Source organism: Ailuropoda melanoleuca, chromosome 6 (assembly GCF_002007445.2).
Source record: "Ailuropoda melanoleuca isolate Jingjing chromosome 6, ASM200744v2, whole genome shotgun sequence".
Classification (NCBI taxonomy): Eukaryota; Metazoa; Chordata; class Mammalia; order Carnivora; family Ursidae; genus Ailuropoda; species Ailuropoda melanoleuca.
The window spans coordinates 43,607,806-43,628,961 of NC_048223.1; the positions used below are offsets into that span (position 1 = coordinate 43,607,806).

General features: G+C 43.3%; 1 protein-coding gene and 1 long non-coding RNA gene across 3 annotated transcripts in view; both read right to left on the minus strand.

Moving 5' to 3' along the window:
• The window catches only part of ENTPD6 (ectonucleoside triphosphate diphosphohydrolase 6), a 32,247-nt gene extending 29,976 nt beyond the window's left edge, over positions 1-2,271 (minus strand). The window contains exons 1-2 of the mRNA XM_034663562.1: positions 2,259-2,271; positions 1,261-1,292 (exon numbers count right to left, since the gene is read on the minus strand). Coding sequence (XP_034519453.1) covers positions 1,261-1,292; positions 2,259-2,271 — 45 coding nt within the window. The remainder of the gene's footprint in view (positions 1-1,260; positions 1,293-2,258) is intronic.
• An 8,045-nt stretch (positions 2,272-10,316) lies between these two features.
• Positions 10,317-13,105, minus strand: LOC109488698. Of its 2 annotated transcripts, none has more exons than XR_002141607.2 (3): positions 12,089-12,823; positions 11,423-11,520; positions 10,317-10,556 (listed from the first exon to the last, which is right to left on the minus strand). It is a non-coding gene; the product is annotated as an uncharacterized LOC109488698 (long non-coding RNA). The 2 variants fall into 2 exon arrangements; XR_004626060.1 differs by lacking the exon at positions 12,089-12,823 and adding an exon at positions 12,834-13,105 and having other exon boundaries at positions 10,318-10,556.
• Between the last annotated feature and the right edge of the window lie 8,051 nt (positions 13,106-21,156).

The following is a 21,156-nucleotide window of genomic DNA, read 5'->3' on the forward strand; positions in this document are numbered from 1 at the left end:
AAAGGCTAGTACCCAAGATGTATAAAGAACTTATCAAACTCAACACCCATGGGCACCTGGGTGGCTCAGTAGGGTAAGCGTCTGCCTTTGGCTCAGGTCATGAAACCAGGGTCCTGGGACTGAGTCTGGCATCAGGCTCCCTGCTTGGCAGGGAGACTGCTTCTCCCTCTCCCCTTGCTCTTCCCCCCTCCCCGTTCATACTCTGTCAAATAAATAAATAAAATCTTTAAAAAAACAAAAACCAAAAAACTCAACACCCAAATAACATATAATCCAGTCAAGAAATGGGCAGAAGACATGAACAGACATTTCTGCAAAGAAGACGTACAAATGGCCAACAGACACATGAAAAAATGCTCAACATCACTCAGCATCAGGGAAATAAACATCAAAACCACAATGAGATACTACCTCACACCAGTCAGAATTAACAAGTCAGGAAACGACCGATGTCGGTGAGGATGCGGAGAAAGGGGAATCCTCTTAGACTGTTGGTGGGAATGCAAGCTGGGGCAGCTGCGCTAGAAAACAGCATGGAGGTTCCTCAAAAAGTTTAAAATAGATCTACCCTATGATTCAGCAATTGTACCACTAGGTATTTACTCCAAAGATATAAATGTGGTGATCTGAAGGGGCACCTGCACCCCAACGTTTATAGCAGCCATGTCCACAATAGCCAAACTATGGAAAGAGCCCAGAGGTCCGTCCACAGATGAATGGATAAAGAAGATGTGGTGTATGCATACAATGGAATTTTACTCAGCCATCAAAAAAATGAAATCTTACCATTTGCAATGACGTGGATGGAACTAGAGAGTAGTATGATAAGCAAAATAAGTCAATCAGAGAAAGACAATTATCATATGATCTCACTCAGAGGAAGAATTTAAGAAACAGACAGGATCGATCATAAGGGAAGAGAGGGAAAAATAAAATAAGATGAAACCAGAGAGGGAGAAAAACCATGAGAGACTCTTAACTATAGGAAACAAACTGGGGGTTGCTGGAGGGGAGATGGGTGGGAGGATTGGGTAAATGGGTGATAGGCATTAAAGAGGGCACGTGGTGTAACCAGCACCACGTGTTATATGCAACTGAACTCTACTTCTGAAACTAATAATACACTGTATGTTAATTAATTGAATTTAAATAAAATAAAATAAAATAAAAAGAAAGAAAGCAAGATACGGGTTTGTGTTCTGCCCACAGCAGCATGTGACTGTGGGCAAACTAAACTTCACAGGGGGCTGGTCTCCTCACCTGTAAGGTGGGAAGCCACCAGATGACGCTGTCTGGGGATACAACGAGATGTGTGATGTGCTCAGAAGAGGACACAGAGAACACATACTGAATGCTGGCTTTACAGCAGGGCAGTGGGAGGTAACATCCCCTTGGAACCAGGGACAGTGAAGGGCAGGAGTGCTGGAAGATAGAGTGACTGTACTGTCTGTGGAGGGCCAGGGTTAGAAGTGCAGGGGTCAAACCTGTGGTGGTTTTTACACCAATCTTGAGGGTGCCTGGGAGGAGAAATGGAATGAAGGTGGCCCTTGGGGCAGAGGCAGGGGTTGGGGGAACAGAGTCCAAGCCTTCTGCAGCCATTCCTTTCCAGGATCTAGCCCTGCAGGCATACTTGGATGCCCTCAGGTCTGACCAGCACTGCCCAAACCTCTGGCTGTCTCTGTGCTCCTACCTAAGGGATAGGCCTCTCCAGTGGCCCACCCCCCCACACTCGGGCAGGGGGTAGGACAGATCAGCCCCGCCCTCCTGAGCATCTGCTATGCACAGGGCTGTGGGAATGGTTCTGTTGGCAAGACCAAAGAGCAAGCCTCCTTCCCAAGCCCCTGTTCCTGCCAGACTTTGGGCCTCTCTTGGGTCTCACTGCACTTAGGAGCTTCCTACTGCTCTCAGGATCATGTCACACCCCTGGGTAGGCCTAGCTCCTTACCAGCCTCTGCAGCTGTCACCTTCTCTTGTCTTAGTTCACAGTGCTCTGAGAACCTANTTCTGTCACCTTCTCTTCTCTTAGTTCACAGTGCTCTGAGAACCTAGTGTCTCCTTCTGTTCCTAGAACGCAGCTCCTCTCTGCCTTTGCACACAGTGTTACCCATTCCCAGAATGCTCGTGCACCAACCTGGCCAACCCTGTCCTCAATCCCAAGCCTCAGCTGAAATGTTATTGTCCCCACCTTCCCTGACCACCCACAGCTTGAACGGCTCCCCGCCATTATGCTCTCTCTGTACTCCTTGCCCCCTTCTCACCTGGCACCACCATAATCTGTAACAATGTCAGGGTCTGTGGGAATAATTCCTAAAGGTACATGTTACCCTCTAGGCTATGAACTTCCAAGGGCAGGGACTTAGCCTGTTTTGTGCCACTGTAGCGCCGTTGAGAACACAGGCCCTGATCTAGAAGGGTGGAGGGTGCTCCTCTACCTTCGTCTACCTCCCATACTGTTGCCAGACACAGAAAAGTCCCTGTTTCAAATCCTTTAATGAGGAGAGGATGTCAGCAAAATGGTGGAATAGGGGGCCCTAGGCCCTTGTTACACCACAGAAATATTAAAAAAAAATTTGGATCTGGTTAAAATGTTTTATTAGAGTCCTGAAAAACAGTCAAAGATCTATAGATCTATAAGCAAATGCCCAATCAAGAAGTCACATTCAGGGACGCCTAGGTGGCTCAGGTCATGATCCCAGGATCCAGGGATCAAGTCCTATATCGGGCTCCTCACTCAGCAAGCAGTCTGCTTCTCCCTCTGCTGCTGCTCCCCCTGCTTGTGCACACACTCTCTCTCTGGCAGATAAAGAAATAAAATCTTTAAAAAAATAAACTTAAAAAAAAAAAGGAAATCACATTCAGAATGGTCGGAAGTTTTATGGGGTTTACTCACCCTTGTCCCACCCCTCCCTGCATAGCACGGTCTAAAGGAAGCAGCAGCCCAGTGCCTATCTCCTTCCCTCAAACTGGAGAGAGCAGAGCAACATCCTAACCTGTTTTGGGGCTGCCTGACAGAAAGGTCTCTGTTTTGCCTGACTTAGAACTCAGAGATCAGATGGGGGAAAAGTATGGAAGTCAGTTGTGGGTACTACTTTTTTTTTTAATATTTATTTATTTACTTATTTAATATTAAAAGATTTTATTTATTTGTCAGAAAGAGATAACACAAGCAGGGTAGCGGCAGGCAAAGGGAGAAGCAGGCTCCCCACTGAGCAGGGAGTTTGATGCGGGACTTGATCCCAGGACCCGGGGACCATGACCTGAGCCACAGGCAGACGCTTAAACGACGGAGCCACCCAGGCATCCCAGTTGTGGGTACTTCTTGTGAAAGTCACAGGGTGACTGCAGAGCCACACGTGCCTGGGGCAAGAGGCTGGGTATGTGCTGGGGGGAAGAAACAGTAGAACATCAAAGGCCTAACTAAGAAAAAGCATGGCTGAAACTGTTTGAGAAATTAAAACATTTAAAAGCAGCCATTATATATGGGGGAATTGAAACTAACACACACACAGGCCCAGGCAACACACTTTCAGAAAGAATTCTGAGAAGACCTTAAGCCTTTGCCCTGGGCCGACTCCAAGGCTCAGATACATCCTGTTAATTAGTGAAGGTCTTTCATGGCAAAGAGCCAGTCTGCAAAGACTAGGAGAGGTGGCTATTTTCACAAATGCTCCATTTTTCAACAACAACAAAGATCACAAGGCATGTAAAGAAACAGGAAAAAAGGGCCCATTCAAAGGAAGAAAAGGTGGCAGAAACTGTCCCCGAAGAAACACAGGCATTGGATGTACCAGATAAAGACTTAAAACACCTGTCTTACATATGCTGAAAGAACTCAAGGAAACACAAGAACTGAAAGGAAGTAGGAAAATGATACAGTACAGCAAAATGAGAAGAGATAAAAACTGTAAAAAGGAACCAAGCAAATTGTGGGGCTGAGAAGTACAGTAACTGCACTGAAAAATTCACGAGGGGCTTAACAGCAAATCTGAGTGGCAGAAGAACCAGTGACCTTGAATAAGGACATTTAAATTATTGAGTCAGAAGAGCAAAAAAAAAAAAAAAAAAGGCGTAAGTGAACAGAGCCCAAGGGATTTATGCGACACCAAAGGGACCAACAGGCACATTACAGGAGTCCCAGAAGAGAGGAGAGACAGAAATAATGGTTGAACTCCAAGGACAAACCCAGAGACTCATGCTGAGACACATTATAATCAAACTGTTGAAACCCAGAAAAAAATAATGTTGAAAGCAGCAAGAGAAAAGTAATTCATCATGTACAAAGGATCCTTAATAAGATTATCAACTCATTTCTCAGCAGAAACTTTGGAGGCCAGAAAGCAGTAGGATGATATATTCAAATGGCTGAAAGAAAAAAATCTGTCAATTGAGAATTTCGTATTCAGTAAAATCCTTCAAAAATGAAGGTAAAATTAAGGCATTCCAAGATAAATAAAAGCTGAAGGAGGTCATTACCAATAGACCTGCCCCATAACAAATGCTATAGGCTGAAATGAAAAGATGTTAGACAGTAACTGAAAGCCGTGAGAAAATATAAAGATCTCCAGTAAAGTTAAATACATGGACAAATACAACAACCAGTATTATTGTATATTGGGTTTATAACTCCACTGTTTATTTTCTTCAGGATTTAAAAGACAAATGTTGTGACATCAAAAACATAAATAAGGGAGACATACAGATATAAAGGAGTATCATATGCAATTCAAGCTAGGCTGGGATAAAGTTTCGAATAGACTGTTATAATTTTACGATGTTAAGGTAACCTCTGTGGTAACCACAAAGAAAATACCTAGAAATATATACAAAAGGAAATGAGAAGGGAATCAATACTATCCCTATGAAAAAATCAATTAAATACAAAGAAAGGCAATAATGGAGGAAGTGAGTGACAAAAAAAGCTAAGACATACACAAAATAAGATGGCAAAAGTAGTTCTCCCCTGTCGGTACTTTAAATGTAAAAGGATTAAACTCCCCAACCACAATGCATGGAGTAGCTGAATGGATAAAAAAACAAGATCCAACCAGATGCTTCTATAAGAGACTTACTTTAGATCTAAGGGCCCATATAGACTTAAAATAAAAGGATGAAAAAAGATTCCACCGAAAGAGAGCAGACTGGCTATACTAATATCAGATAAAACAGACTTTAAGTCAAAAACTGTCACAAGAAATAAAAACACTGTATCATAGTATAATAATACAAGGGTCAAGTCACCAGTAAAATAAAATAATTATAAACACATACACCAGAGCTCCTGAATATATGAAGCAAACAGAACTGAAAGGAGAAACAGTCATACAATAACAGTAGGAGGAGAATTCAGTAACCTGCTTTCAATGAAGGATAGAAAAATCAGACAGAGATCGATAAGGAAATAGGGGACCTGAACAACACTAAAGACTATGCAGGCACATACAGACCAGCCAACAGCAGCAGAATACATGTTCTTCTCAAGTGCACATGGAACATCCTTTAGGAGAGATGATATGAAAGGTTACAGGACATGTCTCAATATATTTTAAAAGATCACAATCAAAGTATATTTTCTGATCACAATGGAGTGAAACTAGAAGTTAACAGGAGAAGGAAAGCTGGAAACTCCCAAACACATGTAATCTAAACACCACACTCTTTTTGTATTTTTAAAGATTTTATACATTTGAGATAGAACAAGAGAGAGAGCATGAGCAGGGTTGGGGGTGCAGAGGGAGAGGGAGAAGCAGACTCCCTGCTAAGCAGGGAGCCTGATATGGGGCTTGATCCTAGGATCCTGAGATCATGACCTGAGCCAAAGGCAGACGCTTAACCAACTGAGCCACCCGGGTGCCCCTAAACACTACACTCTTAAACAACCAATGGGTCATAAAAGAAATCAAAAGGGAAATCAGAAAATATCTTGTGACGAATGAAAATGAAAACACAAATATCAAAACAAATGGAATACAGTGGAAGCAGTAGCAATGGGGAAAATTATAACTGTAAATGCTTATATTAGAAGAGAAGATTTCAAACCAACAACCTAACCTAACCGTATACCCTAAGGAACTAGAAAAAGAACTATTTATTTATTTATTTATCAAACATTTCAAGAATTCCAAAATCTTCCCAAAAAATGAAGAGAAGGGACCACTTCTTAAGTCATTCTATGAGGCCAGCATTATGCTAACACCAAAGTCAGACAAAGACACTATAAAAAAAATACAGACCATCATTCCTTATGAATACTGATGTAAAAATCCTCAACAAATAGCAGCAAACTGAAATCAACCACATAGCAAAGGGACCAAGTGGGATTTATTCTTGGAATACAAGGGTGGTTAAAGGTTTTAAAAATCCATCAAGGCAAATGTATCACATTAACAGAATAAGGGGGAGGGAGAGCCTGGGTGGGTTAGTCAGTTAAGCATCTGACTCTTGATTTCAGCTCAGGTCATGCATGATCTTGGGGTTGTGAGATCTGGCCCTGCATTGGACTCTGTGCTCAGCACAGTCTGCCTGTCCCTCTCCCTCTGCTCCTCCCCTGCTCACACACACACTCTCTCAAATAAATAAGTAAAAATAAAATCTTTAAAAAAAAAAAACCAGAAAAAGGGGAAAATTGATATGATCATCTCAATCGATGCAGAAAAAAACATTTAATAAAATCCAGTACTCTTCCATAATGAAAACAACCAACAAACAGGAATAGAAGGAAACTACCTCAATGTAATCAAGGCCGTATATGCAAACCCAACAGCTAAACATCATACTCAGTGGTCAAAGACTGAAAACTTTTACTTTAAAGTCAAGAAAAAGAAAGGATGTCTGTTTTCAACTCTTCAACATAGTACTGGAAGTTCTAGCCAGACCAATTAGGAAAGAAAAAGAAATAAAAGACACCCAAATTGGGAAGGAAGAAGTAAAATTATCTGTTCATAGATTACATGATCTTACATGTAGAAAGCCCTAAAGATTCCACAGGAAAGGAAAATAACTGTTAGAACTAATAAACAAATTCAACAACATTACAGGACATAATATCAACACATAAAAATCAGTTGTTTCTATCCATTATAATGAACAATTTGAAAAAGAAAGTAAGAAAACTGTTTACAATAGCATCAAAAAGAATAAAATACTTAAGAATAAAGTTAACCAAGGAGGTGAAAGACTCATACACCGAACACTACAAAACAAAGCTGAAAGAAAATTAAAAGTCAAATAAATAGAAAGCTATCCTGTGTTCGTGGATGGGGAAACTTGATAAACGTATCAATACTAGCTATAGTGGTCCACAGATTCAATGCAATCCCTATAAAAATCCAAACGACTTTTTTTTTTTTTTTGCAGAGACAGAAAAAAAAAAAATCCTAAAATGTATAAGGAATCTCAAGGGAACCCAAATCACAAAACAATCCTGAAAAAGAACAAAGTTGGAAGCCTCATACTTCCTGATTTCAAAACATACTATAAAGCCACAGTAATAAACAACCCGTGGTAGTGGTATAAAGACAGACACAAAGACCAGTGGAACAGAGCAGAGATCCCAGAAGTAAACCTTCATGGACATGGTAAAATGATCTTTGATAAGGGTACCAAGACCATTCATAGGGGAAAGGACAATCTTTTTAACAAATGGTACTGGTAAAACTGGATATCCACCGAAAAAAGACTGAAATTGGATCCTTACCTTACACCATATGCAGAAATTAACCCAAAATGGATTGAAGACCTAACTATAAAACCTAAAACTATAAAACTCCTAGAAGAAAATATAGTAGAAAATCTTTGTAATATTGAATTTGGCAATGATTTCTTGGATAAGTATCAGAAGCAAAAACAGGACAGCAAAAGCAAAAAGACAAATATGACAAAAAATTTAAAAAAAAAAAACCTGTATGCATCAACGGACACTAACCACAGAGAAAAGAGGCAAGCCGCAGGATGGGAGGACATATTTGCAAATCCTATCTGATTAGGGATTAATATCTGGAATATAGAAAACTAAAACTCGACAACAAAAAACTCAAACTTAATTCATAGCACGAATGCATGCAAAGCATCTGGATACACAGGTCTTTAAAGATACATAAATGACTAACAAGCATATGAAAATCAACAGCACGAATCATTAGATGTACAAAACCACAATGACATATCATCTCAAACCCATGAGGATAGCCTCTCCACACACACACACACACACACACACACACACACACCAAAAAATAACAAGTGTTGGAAAGGATGTGGAGAAATTAGAACCTCTGTGGGATTATATATATATTTTTAAAGATTTTATTTATTTGACAGAGAGGAGAGAGAGCATGTGTGCACAAGCAGGGAGAGAGGGAGAAGGAGAAGCAGATTTCCTGCTGAGCAAGGAGCCCAATGCGGGACTCAATCCCAGGACCCTGGGATCATGACCTGAGCCCAAGGCAGATGCTTAACCAACTACGTCACCTAGGCATCCCCCTCTGTGGCATTATAAAATGATTGAACCATGATGGAGAACATTTCGGAAGTTCTTCAAAAACTAAAAATAGAATCACCATATTGATCCAACATCTTATTTCTGGGTATATATCAGAAAAAGAATTGAAAGCAGGGTCTTGAAGAGATACTTGCATACCCACGTTCACCGCCACATTATTCAAAATAGCCAAGAGATGGAAACAGCCCCAAAATCCACTGACAGATGAATGGATAAATGGGGTGTATGTACACAATGGATTATTATTCAGCCTTAAAAAGGAAGGAAACTCTGACACATGCTACAACATGGATGAACCTTGAAGACACTATGCGAAATGAAATAAGTCAGTCAAAACCAAACTAACATTCCACTTATATGAATTACCTAGAGTAGTCAAATTCACAGAGACAGAGAGTAGAATAGTGCTTCCAGGGGGTGGGGTAAGGCAGGGAATGAGTAGCTACTGTTTAATGAGTGCAGAGATTCAGTTTGGGAAGATGAAAAAGTTCTGGAGATGGATGGCTGTGATATGCACAACATGTGAATGCAATGAATGCCACTAATTGTATACTTAAAATTGTTGAAATGGTAAATTTTGTGTTATATATATTTTATCACAAGAAAAAAAAAAATCCTTTAATGGCTCTGAGACCAGGCAGGTAACGTAAAAGAGTGCTGTGGGCACAGGACTAAAGGTAGTGGTGGGGGGAGAAGGAAGAGGGCTGGGCCTACTCATTGCATCAAACGTTTTAAAGTTTCAGTCCTGCCTCACTCAACAACAGCAGCAGGTCATGCCTTATTGAGATTCTTTCGGCCTTAAGCGTTTTTTTGTTTTGTTTTGTTTGTTTTTTTAAGATCTTTCCATTGGTCCTTTCTCCATACCCCTACAAAATCTACCCAAGATGCTTACTGCCACTCTGAACCTTGGCAGCTACAGGCTTCTCTCTTGGGCTCTTCGGTGAAACTGGCACACTTCCACTCCGTAAGTAAGCAGTATGTAGAGCTATTCATCTGTGCCTTTCTTCCCTCTGGATAGAGTGCCTCTCTAGAAACAGGGCTCAGCACACTCATCCTGGGTCTTCCAACCCCGACACAAGGCCAGAGCCCAGCAGCCACTCAGTCAATACTTGCTGGTGAAGGAGGCTAGCTGAGAGGCTAGCTGATGGAGCCATCAACAATGCTCAGGACCCAGATGACGGCCACCAACAGAAGTAGGCCATTTGGGAAGGGGCTATTTGGGCAGCAGACAATAGTGACCAGGTTTTCAACATGCCAAGTTTGAAATGACAGCAGGACACCAGTCAGAAATGGAACCGACCCTTGTGAGATAGCAGGTTTGGGGTTGGGACCTGAGAAATGATTTGCATTAAGAAGATGTTAGCTAAGATCAGGAGTGAAGACATCAGTGACAGAGAGAAGACCGAGGAATGAGCAGAGGTTGAGGTGTGACCTGGAGAATGCCCGTCCCCAGACAGCTAGCGCTCATCCTACAACTAGCCTTCTCACAGGCCTCCTTTCGTTAGGTTCCTGTAACCCAGAGTTTTCCATTGCTAAGAGATCATTAAACAAAAAGTATTTATAGACAATGTTCTAAAACAGCTATCTAAGGATGAATGATAAGGACGCAAAAGTAATACTAACATCAGTTTTATAAGATCCTTTTTTTTTTTGGCTTGCTCTCCTGCCCCTCTTGACCAGTGGGCCAGTGCAGCACAGGTATAAGACCCTTTCACATAATCAACTTTTATCATGTCCTATATTAGTCTAAGAACCACGACCTACGTGATCAAAATTAACAGGTGGAAAAACAAATTTTGATGCAAAGGTTGCTCTTTATTAAACTTGTCTACCCACTAAAAAATACCCTTTACATATGCTATACCCTGTTACCAGAGACCCACAAGGCCAGCACATATACCACACAAGAGACAACTTATTTCCATATAACAGTGCCCAGGACCAGGGAATATTTGGAAGCAGACTTGCCTGGAATCACACAGCTGGCATATGGCGAGGCACAGACAAGACTTTATGACTTCTGTCTCCAAATCAAATGTGCTCCATCATTTCACTTTCCCTATTAATGTTAAGACTCTACTTTAGACAACCAGAAAATACTCACATGAAATTACATGCATATAATCATTACAGTTACACACCAAGAAGCTCAGCATGACATAAACAGAGTCCAAACAGAAACTAACATTTAAGGGAGGAGAGAGCCAGAAACAGCCTGGCCCACAGGCATCTCCATGTCCTGGAGGCCCAAACCTAAAAGCCATTTTCACTCCATTGGGTTAAGGTGTTCGGTAATACTAAGTACCATAAGACAATTTCCAGAGGAGCAAATCGCATTTCCATGGGCACCACTAACACCATAGGGTAAATGTGTCAATCAGGTCCTCCCTAGAGGTCCACTGAAGAAAATGACTCTGCTTTAGTTTTGTCCTTTAAAGGAGAGAGAGAGTCTAGAACAAGGCTGTAGCCAGGTGGGGAATAAGGAGTAGGTTGGGAGTAGGGTGGGGCAGGATGTAAGGTGCACAAAGGCCGACAGAGGTTTGGCTCAGCAAACCTTGCTCCCACCTGGTTCCTTTTGGGGACTACCCTCTGTCAGGTGGAAGTCGGGGTCAGAGAGAATTTGGGTGTGGAGCAGTGGTGCCGGAGGCAGGTGCCTGCCCCATCCCTCAGCTAGCTTTCTAGGAGCTGGGAAGGCAGGTGAGCTCTTGGAAATACAAGATTTATCTGATTTGGATCAGTGGCCACACAATCTGTTAGCCAGTTTCTTCAAGGTTTTCAGTTAAAGTACACAAAGGAGCCATGTGTGCAAATGATTGCCACATATGCTAAAAACCTATCCAAAATTAAACATTAACAAACCACTACTTATTCTTCTGGAGGTTTAAATTGACTTTTCTCTCCTTCTCTGAAAAGAAGTATACATACATGAGTCAGCCCTGTTAACACCACCGGTTGTTTCCTTTTCACAAGACACAGTGGGCAGGGAAGATCTTCCAGATCTCTTTACATGGCTGTCCACCTCTCTGGTTTTTCATATTAGGTTCCAAAAGGGAGAGAGACACACATCATATTAGCCAACTGATGCTTACGAGGGAAGGAACAGGGGGTACAGAAAACAATTTCTGGATTTATACTACTATGCTCCTCCCCCACCATGAACCTTGTTAATGTATTGGTAACGCCGACAGGAGAACCTCCCCCAGAAAAAACCTAATCCCCCATCCATAATGGCTCTTGTACAGTGGGTCAGAAAGCCCCTGCAATCATAGTTGCTATCCACCTATCCCCAAGGATCCTCCCTCCTAGGGTTTCAGATTCCTTCACTGGGGGTGGTGGGTGGGCTATGGGCTAGGACCTCCACAGAATCCTGAAGGATGCACGATGTATGGCGTGGTATGCATGGTCCTGGAATACATGCCTACGGAGGGACAAACAGAGCTACCCAGGCATTTCCGGGTGACTGATTCTTTTGGACGGACACCTGGGATATGGAGAACTATGCTCATCATAATCTACAAAAACAATTCAGGCTTTCCCCCAACGCTTAAGACCATTCTACGGTTCCTAGCCGAACTTAAGATAACCACCAACCTTCCTTCCATGGTCCCCTGCCCATCTCTCCCTTCTCTTTTACTCTCCTGACTCTTCAAGGCTTTCCACTGAAGGGAGTCGTCCAACCTGGTGTCCAGCTCTACCGACCTCTGGGTCTCTCTCTCTCTGGTAGCCTGGAGCACCGCGGGCTCATGCCTCAGCTCAGGCAGAACCAGCTTGAGCTCTTCCTCTGGTCACCACAGCAATGTCGGACTTCATTGTCCTCACGTCTGCAGTACTGTCAGAATGGCACGGTCTGGCCTGTTACCTGAGCTTCCCTACTGGGCTGTGAGGCCCGGACAGACGGGGCCTTGCCAGTCCTTCCCCTACTGGATCTCCTGCACCCGGCACAGCACTGGGGAGCGGGTCAGCAAACGCGGAATGAATGAGTGCAGCAGCTCCAGGCTTCCTGGGGGTAGAGGCCCTTACTGTCCCGGCCACCCAGTTTCCAGAACACGGCTCGCTCCCCTCACGGGTCAGCGGAGTCCAGAGCTCCGGGAAGACTAATGGAGCCAGGACACAGGAAGGCAGCAAGAGGAAAGACCCGCGTGAGAATGAGCCTGAGTCCGCCTGCAGGAGCCGCCGCTGGAGGCCAAGCTGCTGACAGGTGTGTGGGTCTGGACCCCCGAGGCCCCGATCCTCCTCCACTCGGGCCCCTTCCTCCAGCGCGCCGGGCTGCCCACGTGCAACTACCCGGGCCCGGCGGACGCCACCAGCTCCACACGCGCCCCCCGCCCGCCCTTACCCTGCAGGGTCCCCTCCGCTCTACAACGGAGGGAGATTCCGTTTCCCGGGAGCGCGCGGGCGACCGAGAAAGCTTCGCAGCTCTCGCTGCCGGCGGCTTTACCAGGGCCTCCGCCCACAGGCCGCGAGCCGGCAGGTCCCGGGAGCTAGAGCCCCGCCCACGTGCACGTCGCGTCACAGGCCGGGCGGAGCGGGCGTTGGGGGCCCAGCGCGCAGGCGCGGTGTACGGGCGGGGCGGGGCGGGTTCCGCTGCGCAGGCGCGGCCGTGTTTTCTGGCTGTGGTGGTCTTGTGGTTCCGTTTAGGCCAGTTTCGGCTGGTGTCGTCCGTCCCCCGAGTCTCGGCCTGTTTGGCCTGCAGCGCCCCAGGGCGGCCCTCGCCGGCCGGATTCGGCTCCCGTCCCAGCTCTAAGGGGTTCCTTTGCGCGGCAGGGCAGGCTGGAGTGCTGGCCGAGGAGTTGCCGCCACAACCTCACAACCTTGACCTTGACCAGCCTGAGGCGGTTTTGGGTTTACCTGGGGTCCCCCCACACCTAAAGCCCCCCCTTCTTTTTTTAAGGTAGTACGTGACAGAAAATGCAACTACAACAGAATAGGCAGCGCAATGAATCCCTCTGGTTGTTGCCCCACATTTTCCTAACTCTTCTGGAAGCTGCCAAGGTTGGCTGCCGGGTCCTGACGGGTTAGTCATCCACGCAGGCTCCCGGTTTCCTTAAGGATCACGGTGGTAGGCTCTGCCGGATGTCTGCTCACTCAGTCCCCTTTTGCTCTACCCAGCGCTGGCGCCGCCGCGTGAGCTTCCCTTGCGGCTGGGCTGCCGATGAGCTGTGCGTGTGCTCTTCTGGCGCTGGTTCCGAAACCCACCCAACCTCGAGGGGGTGTGGGGCGGGGGAGGGGAAGACCCTGGGAGGGCCGTTAGTGGGTTCCTGAAGACCTTGGTGTTCCTGAGTCTGTGGTCAAGATGGTGGCGCTTTTGAGAGTGAGTCATGCTAACCACACAGGATGTAGAGACAACATACATAGACCAGGACTGGGTACGGGGCATGTCCTCACCGTGACCACCTGGTTGGGCGCTGCCCTCCTTCATCAGGTCAAACTGCTGAGACTTGGTTGTTTCTACAGCAGTTAGCTCATATGGTCCCTTGTTCCAGATGCTTGCTATCATGAATAATGCTATAGGACCCTAGAGGACTATTTTTATGTGCATACGTGGGTATATGTATAGGAAAAATTCTTACAATTGCTATGGTAAAGAATATGTCCCCTCTCCCTTTTTTCTCTTAAATATTAGATACATATGGCTAAATTGCTCCTTAGACATTGTACAGACACACTCACAATAATGTTCAGAGTGTGGGTTTCCCCATATTTTTCCCAGTGGAATTGTTACAAACCTTGGGATCTTTGCCAATCCACTGTTTGAAAAATTCTCACACACAGTTTCAATTTACATTTATTCTAATATTTTGAAATTTCTGTTCGTGGAACTGTGATGGCCTTGCTTCTGTCCACCTCACTCATAACATCACCTTCACCATATTTCACTCCTAGAGTTTCTAGAATTTGTCAGTTTTACTGACATGGGCTTTTGTATATGCCATTCACTGCTTGGAAAGCTCTCCCCAAATTCATATGTTCATATCATAACCCCGAAGGTGATAGTATTAGGGACTTTGGGAGATGAATGTGCTTAGTGCCCTCATAAAAGAGACCCCAGAGAGATCCCTTGACCCTTCTGTCATGTGCAGTTACAGTGAGAAGGCAGTCTTCTGAGAAAGCCAGCCCTTAGAAACCAAATCTGCCAGCGCCTTCATCTTAGCTTTCCAAGCCCCCAGAACTGTGGGAAATACATGTTGCTATTTATAAACCACCCAGTTTATGGTATTTTTGTTATAGCAGTCCCAAAGGACTGAGACATAGATTCTTTCTCATCCTTTAAGACTCAACTTAAACATCATCTCATCAAATCATTTTACCTAGAGTGGTTCTGTTTCCCACCCTCCACACTCTTTTCTTTATTTACTGCATAGTACTTTTCAAACCCATCATTATTTGTTTGCTGATTTGTACATTGGTATATTCTTTATACCATATTGAAAGTTAAATTCCATCGGAGTGAGGAAATGGTTTGTCCTGAGGGTTGTTGCATGGCTAGCACCTAGCACTCTGCCTGGCATGTGGTGGGTACCTGCAGCAGACACTATCATTACCTTATTCCCTCAGTCCACTTCTGACTTCAGCTCACCAGTGGTGGTGGAGAGTTCCCATGAACGCTGCCACCTCAAGTAGCTCTTTGCTGTCCCCTTTAGAGCTTACCTTAGAACTTTCTCTGGCAGCCATGGGAGCAGGCACAATCTGGAATCGGGGAAGTTAACCCTTAACTAATTGGGGTTGAATACTTCAGCCTTCCATACTTTGTAGGAGTTGGATTGAGCCACAGAGCCACAGTGGTAACTAGCTCAGTCGTGCCCAGCCCCTTGGGTTGACTTTTCCTTCTTCCTTGGCCCCTTTCCCAAATAAACCACTTTGATCTGAGCTCTTGTCTCAGACTGCCTTTGAGGAAACCCAAACCAAGACAAAGCTCAATAAATACTTGTTGAAGAAATGCATAGACTAATTATAGTGCTTTTGCTGTTTTCACTGATCAGCCAAGAAGCAGCAGCTTAGTCCTGCTGGTGAAAGATGAGGAAAGGCAATTGGCTCCTGTTCTGGACATGCAGGAAATGGGACAAATATCAACGATATAGGCTATGGCAGAAAATGAGTGCAAGTGCTCTGACAACAGGGAGCATGACTCGCCCTACCTTTGGGAGGTGAGGAGGTTTTAGAAGAGGTAGATGAGTTACTAAATTGCCTCAGTTTACCCAATATGACTAAGGACAGAGTGGAGGAAGCCCATTATTTTGTGCAGATGCTTGCTCAAATTCGTCCACCTACTCACATCAATCCAGGAGGACAGCTTCAAATCTGTTACATGAAACAGTATAACATGGACTCCACAGTGCCCTGGTAGCAGATGGTATCAGCGCCCTCCCTGTCCATATCCTTCCCACTTCAATCACCGGTAATTCTCCTCATGACAACTTTCTTTTGGCTCAAGCATGCCCGACAACTGGAAGTGCCAGGGAGTTAATGCTGCCCCTCAGCCAAAGACAGGTGTGAATACCCTGGATCCTTTGCCTCTCCCTTCCTCGAGCCTCAAGTAGGACAACACCCCGGCAAGTGTACAGTGGAATTGAGCCCCAGTTGCCCAAAGCAGTGACCGGTATTGCCTCACTCCCTGTCCCTGTCTTACTTTCCTGCTCTACTAGTGTTTCCTGGGGTCACCTTCCAAGTAAACTACTTGCACTGCTTTTTTCTTTAAGATTTTATTTATGTTATTTGAGAGAGAGAGAGGGAAAGTGAGAGAAAGAGCATGAGTGGCAGGGGGGAAGAGGGGCAGAGGGGCAGAGGGGGAAGCAGACTCCCAACTGAGCAGGGAGCCTGATGCGGAGCTCGATCCCAGGACCCTGAGATCATGACCTGAGCCAAAGGCAGACGCTTAACTGACGGAGCCACCAAGGCTCCCCAATTACTTACACTCCTTTTTCGGAATTTGTTTTGGGGGGATTTGTTCTAAGACACACAATGCTCATAGGTCATTTTGATAATAAAATATCTTAGTCACTTCTGATTCCCTGAAGAGTAAAACCACAAATTACTGCCTTCCATTCAAATTCTTCTTTCTTTCTTTTTTTTTTTTTTTAAAGATTTTATTTATTTATTTGACAGAGATAGAGACAGCCAGCGAGAGAGGGAACACAAGCAGNAACTGTATAACTCCTTGAACTGCTGTGTATTTGCTGTTCTCCAGAAGGCCCTTAACTTTTTAATCATTAAATTTAATCACGCCCTGAGCCGAAGGCAGACACCCAACCACTGTGCCACCCAGGCGCCCCTCAAATTCTTCTTTCTTAACTCTCCAGAAAAGTCAGATACTCTGCACTTTTGGCTAGCCTTCCATTTTCCAAAAGTATACACATGAAGGATGTGAGGGAAACCTTCCACTTGCCTAGAGGAGGTTGGCTTTTATTATTTCTGTCTGCCACATTGGCTGTTACAAGATCTCCTTTGACTTCCTGATATATGGTCAGCAGAGGCCACCTGCACCATGGTGATAATCTAGTTGGGACCCCAAGAAGTGTGGCTATAACAAGGATAAGTAGTGTTCTGGGTGATTGGGTGAACTATGAGATGGACTGGTGTGGATGATTGAACTGTATAACTCCTTGAACTGCTGTGTATTTGCTGTTCTCCAGAAGGCCCTTAACTTTTTAATCATTAAATATGAAGATGCCCTTTATCAGATTAAGAAAACTTTCTTTTAAGAGTTTTTAATCCAGGTTAAGAGTTTTTAAAAATCATTAATGGATGTTGAATTTTATTTTGTATATTTTATTAATCTATTGAGGCAATCATCTAAGTTTTCTCCATTATTTTGTAAATGTGGGAAGTTCAATTTTGATGTTAAATTACCCTGATTCCCAATAGAAAGCACATTTTAAAAATTAGTTTCAGAGGTAGAATTTCATGACTTATCAGTTGCATATAACACCCAGTGCTCATTACATTAAGTGTCCTCCTTAATACTCATCACTCAATTACCCCGCCCCCCACCTACCTCCCCTCCAGCAACCCTCAGTTTGTTTTCTAGAGTTCAGCGTCTCTTGTGGTTTGCCTCCCTCTCAATTTTCATCTTGTTTTATTTTTCCTTCCCTTCCCTTATGTTCATCTGTCTTGTTTCTAAAATTCCACATATGAATGAAATCTCTGACTTATTTCATTTAGCATAATACCATCCAGTTCCATCCACGACGTTGCAAACGGCAAAATTTCATTCTTTTTGATGGCTGAGTCCATTGTGTATGTATACCACATATTTATCCATTCATCTGGATAATGAGACATCTGGGGTCTTTCCATAGTTTGCCTATTGTGGACATTGCTGCTATAAACATTGAGGTGCACGTGCCCCTTCAAATCACTGTGTTTGTATCCTTTGGGTAAATGCTTGGTAGTGCAATTGCTGGGTCACAGGATAGCTCCATTTTCAACTTTTTGAGGAACATCCATACTGTTTTCCAGACTGACTGGACCAGTTTAAATTCCCACCAGCAGTGTAAGAGGGTTCCCCAGAAAGCACGTTTTTTATACATTGCTGGATTTGATTTGCTAACATGGTGTTTGGGCTCTTTGTTTCTGTGTTCATTAGAGAGGTTAGCTTCTAATTTTGTTTCTTATGTTGTACTTGTTGGGATATACTGTCATGGTTATATTAGCCTTACCAAGGGAGTTGGAAATTTAAAAAAAAAAAAAACTTCTAAAGGAGTTTGTGTATGGTTTGAATTTTCTATTCTTTGCATATTTGAGAGAATATGCCTATTTTCTATGTGGACTATTTTAAATTGCTGATTTCATTTCTAATCATTCAAGTATTATATTTCTTTTTCAAGCACTTTTGGTGTATTTCTAGTGAGAACTTTGCCCATTTCACCTAAGTTTTCAACTTTATTGGCATAACATTGTTCATATCTTATCTCCTTAGCATTTGTAGTTATAGCCTCTCTCTTACTCATAATATTACTTATTTGTGTCCTCTCTTTTTTTTCTTGATCAACATTCCAAGAAATTTAAAATTTTTATCGCTTTTTTCCCACAAGAACTAACTTTTGGCTTTGTTAAACACCTCTATTGTATCTGTTTGATATTTTAAAATTTCTCTCTTTATTATTGCTTTTGTTCTACTTTCTTTGAGTGTATTCTGTTTTTTCTTTTCCCAATTAATCATCTCATTAACATTCAACCTTCTTTCCTAATATATGCATTTAAAGTTTAAATTTTCAAGTATCATATTAACTCTGTCCTACAAATTTTGCTATATTGTCTTTTTATAATGGTCAGCTTGAAAATTTTTTCTAAATTCCACTATAATATCTCTCTGTCCCATGAGTTATTTAGAAACATGTTTTTAAATTTTTCAAGTGAATTTTTATTTTATTTTATTTTATTTTAAAGATTTCATTTATTTATTTGACAGAGGGAGAGAGACAGCCAGCGAGAGAGGGAACACGAACAGGGGGAGTGGGAGAGGAAGAAGCAGGTTCCCAGCAGAGCAGGGAGCCCAATACGGGGCTTGATCCCAGCACCCTGGGATCACGCCCTGAGCCTAAGGCAGACGCTTAACGGCTGAGCCACCCAGGCGCCCCTTCAAATCAAATGAATTTTTAAAATGAACCTTTTAGGGGCTCCTGGGTGGCACAGCGGTTAACGGTCTGCCTTCGTCTCAGGGCGAGATCCCGGCGTTATGGGATCGAGCCCCACATCAGGCTCCTCTGCTGTGGGCCTGCTTCTTCCTCTCCCACTCCCCCTGTGTTCCCTCTCTGCTGGCTGTCTCTATCGCTGTCAAATAAATAAATAAAAATAAAAATAATAAAATAAAATGAACCTTTTACTTTGTAAATTCTCTCTTGATTGTATTGTGGTCTGGGGATGTAATCTCTGTAATACCCATTCTCTGAAACTTTTTGAGACTAGCATTGCAGATATTATTTGTAAATTGACCATGGGTATTTGAGAATAATGTGTGTGTTTCAGCTCTTGAGTGAATAAAATATCCATTAGATCACCCTTGTGATATTAATAAGCTAAAGTGCTGAAAGAAGACCCCACCATAGGTCTAAAGCAAATAGAAGATGATTGTTTGCCATCTTGGTGATGCAGGGCTGGGGGCTTGGCTCCCCATGGTCCATCATCCTAAGACCCAGATTCACTGGGCTCTGTTAACTGTCAACATGTGCTGTTCAAGGCCACCCTCTCAGTAGAGCCTACACTCTAGGAGGGCAGGAATATATCTGTCTTTTTCACCTTTGTTCCTTCAGACAGTGCCCAGAACACAGTAAGTGTTTCCTAAGTATTTGTTAAGTACATGAATCGATGAATGAAGAAAAGATGGGCCCCTAGTTAACATACCAACAAAATTTAATAGATTTTTCTTTTTAAACTTTGCTTATTTTTTCAATTAACAATACGTAATTATTGTGTTGCTCAAATTATATCATTGCTCAAAATTTTAAAGGTATAAAATTGTACACGGTGATGGTTTTCACAGCTACCCAGTTCCCTTTCCTGGTTAACAGTTTATATTCCCCGAGGTATTTTATATGTACACAAACTTCCATGCATATGTATAGACTAGTTTCTTTTTTTTTTTGAGAGAGAGAGAGAAAGAGAGAGCACGAGCACATCTGTGTGTGGGGGGGGGGGCAAGGGAGAGAGAAAGAATCCCAAGCAGGTTTCACACCCAGCATGGAGTCCTGCACGGGGGAACCATCTCAGGATACAGAGATCATGACCTGAGTCAGTCACTTAACCGACTGAGCCACCCAGGTGCCCCCGTTTAGACTAGTTTCTAATATATTTTCAATCATAATAAAATGACTCATTCTTCACCTTATGTATTCCATTATTTCTGAACTCACATTTCTAAGAATGTTTGGTGTCACTTTGCTAAAGGGACACTAAGTGGCAGTATACAACCAGAAGATGGAGGTGGGGGTGGGTTGTGGGTAGGAGTGGGTTGTGTGAGTGTGTTTGGGGGGGTGGTCTTTCCAAAAATCAAACAAGAATTTCACATGGTTAACCTCTGCACAACAGGTCTCCTGAGCCCTCCTGGCCATGTGTGTCTGTGTAGGTGTGTAGGTAAATGCCTACCCAATTTCAATAAATGAGTGCTTGGTTGAGTTTTAAATCTATTACAAAATGGAGCTATAGAACCTGACATGGGACTTTAGTTTGTTGAGAAAACACAATTTTAAAGCCACTTCCAACCCAGACTCTCTGACACACCTTCCAAGATCATGCATATGCCTAGGTCTCATCCCTCAGAACTGTTAGCTTCAAATGATTTAAACACACGCAACACACGTAATCTGAGGTGATAAACAATGGAAGGACCCTTACTTTCTCCATCCTTTAGATTTTCCCTTGCTTTAAGATTTTCCCTTCCCTTGACTACTTTTCCCTCCTGTGGTCCTTTCCCCAGGCCTATAGCCATCCCTGCTCTCCTTTCCTGGTGACAATGCCTCCCTCGTTTCTCCTACTCCCTTCTAATGAAGTTTGAGGAAACATAAGGATAAAAGTGTAGACATTTCCTTTATTGAAACCTCTCCCCCATCACAACTGCATTCTATTATACATTGCTGTATATACATTTTTCATTTAACAGTATACCCTGAATAATTCCTTTTTTTTTTTGGAAGATTTTATTTATTTATTTGACAGAGAGAGAG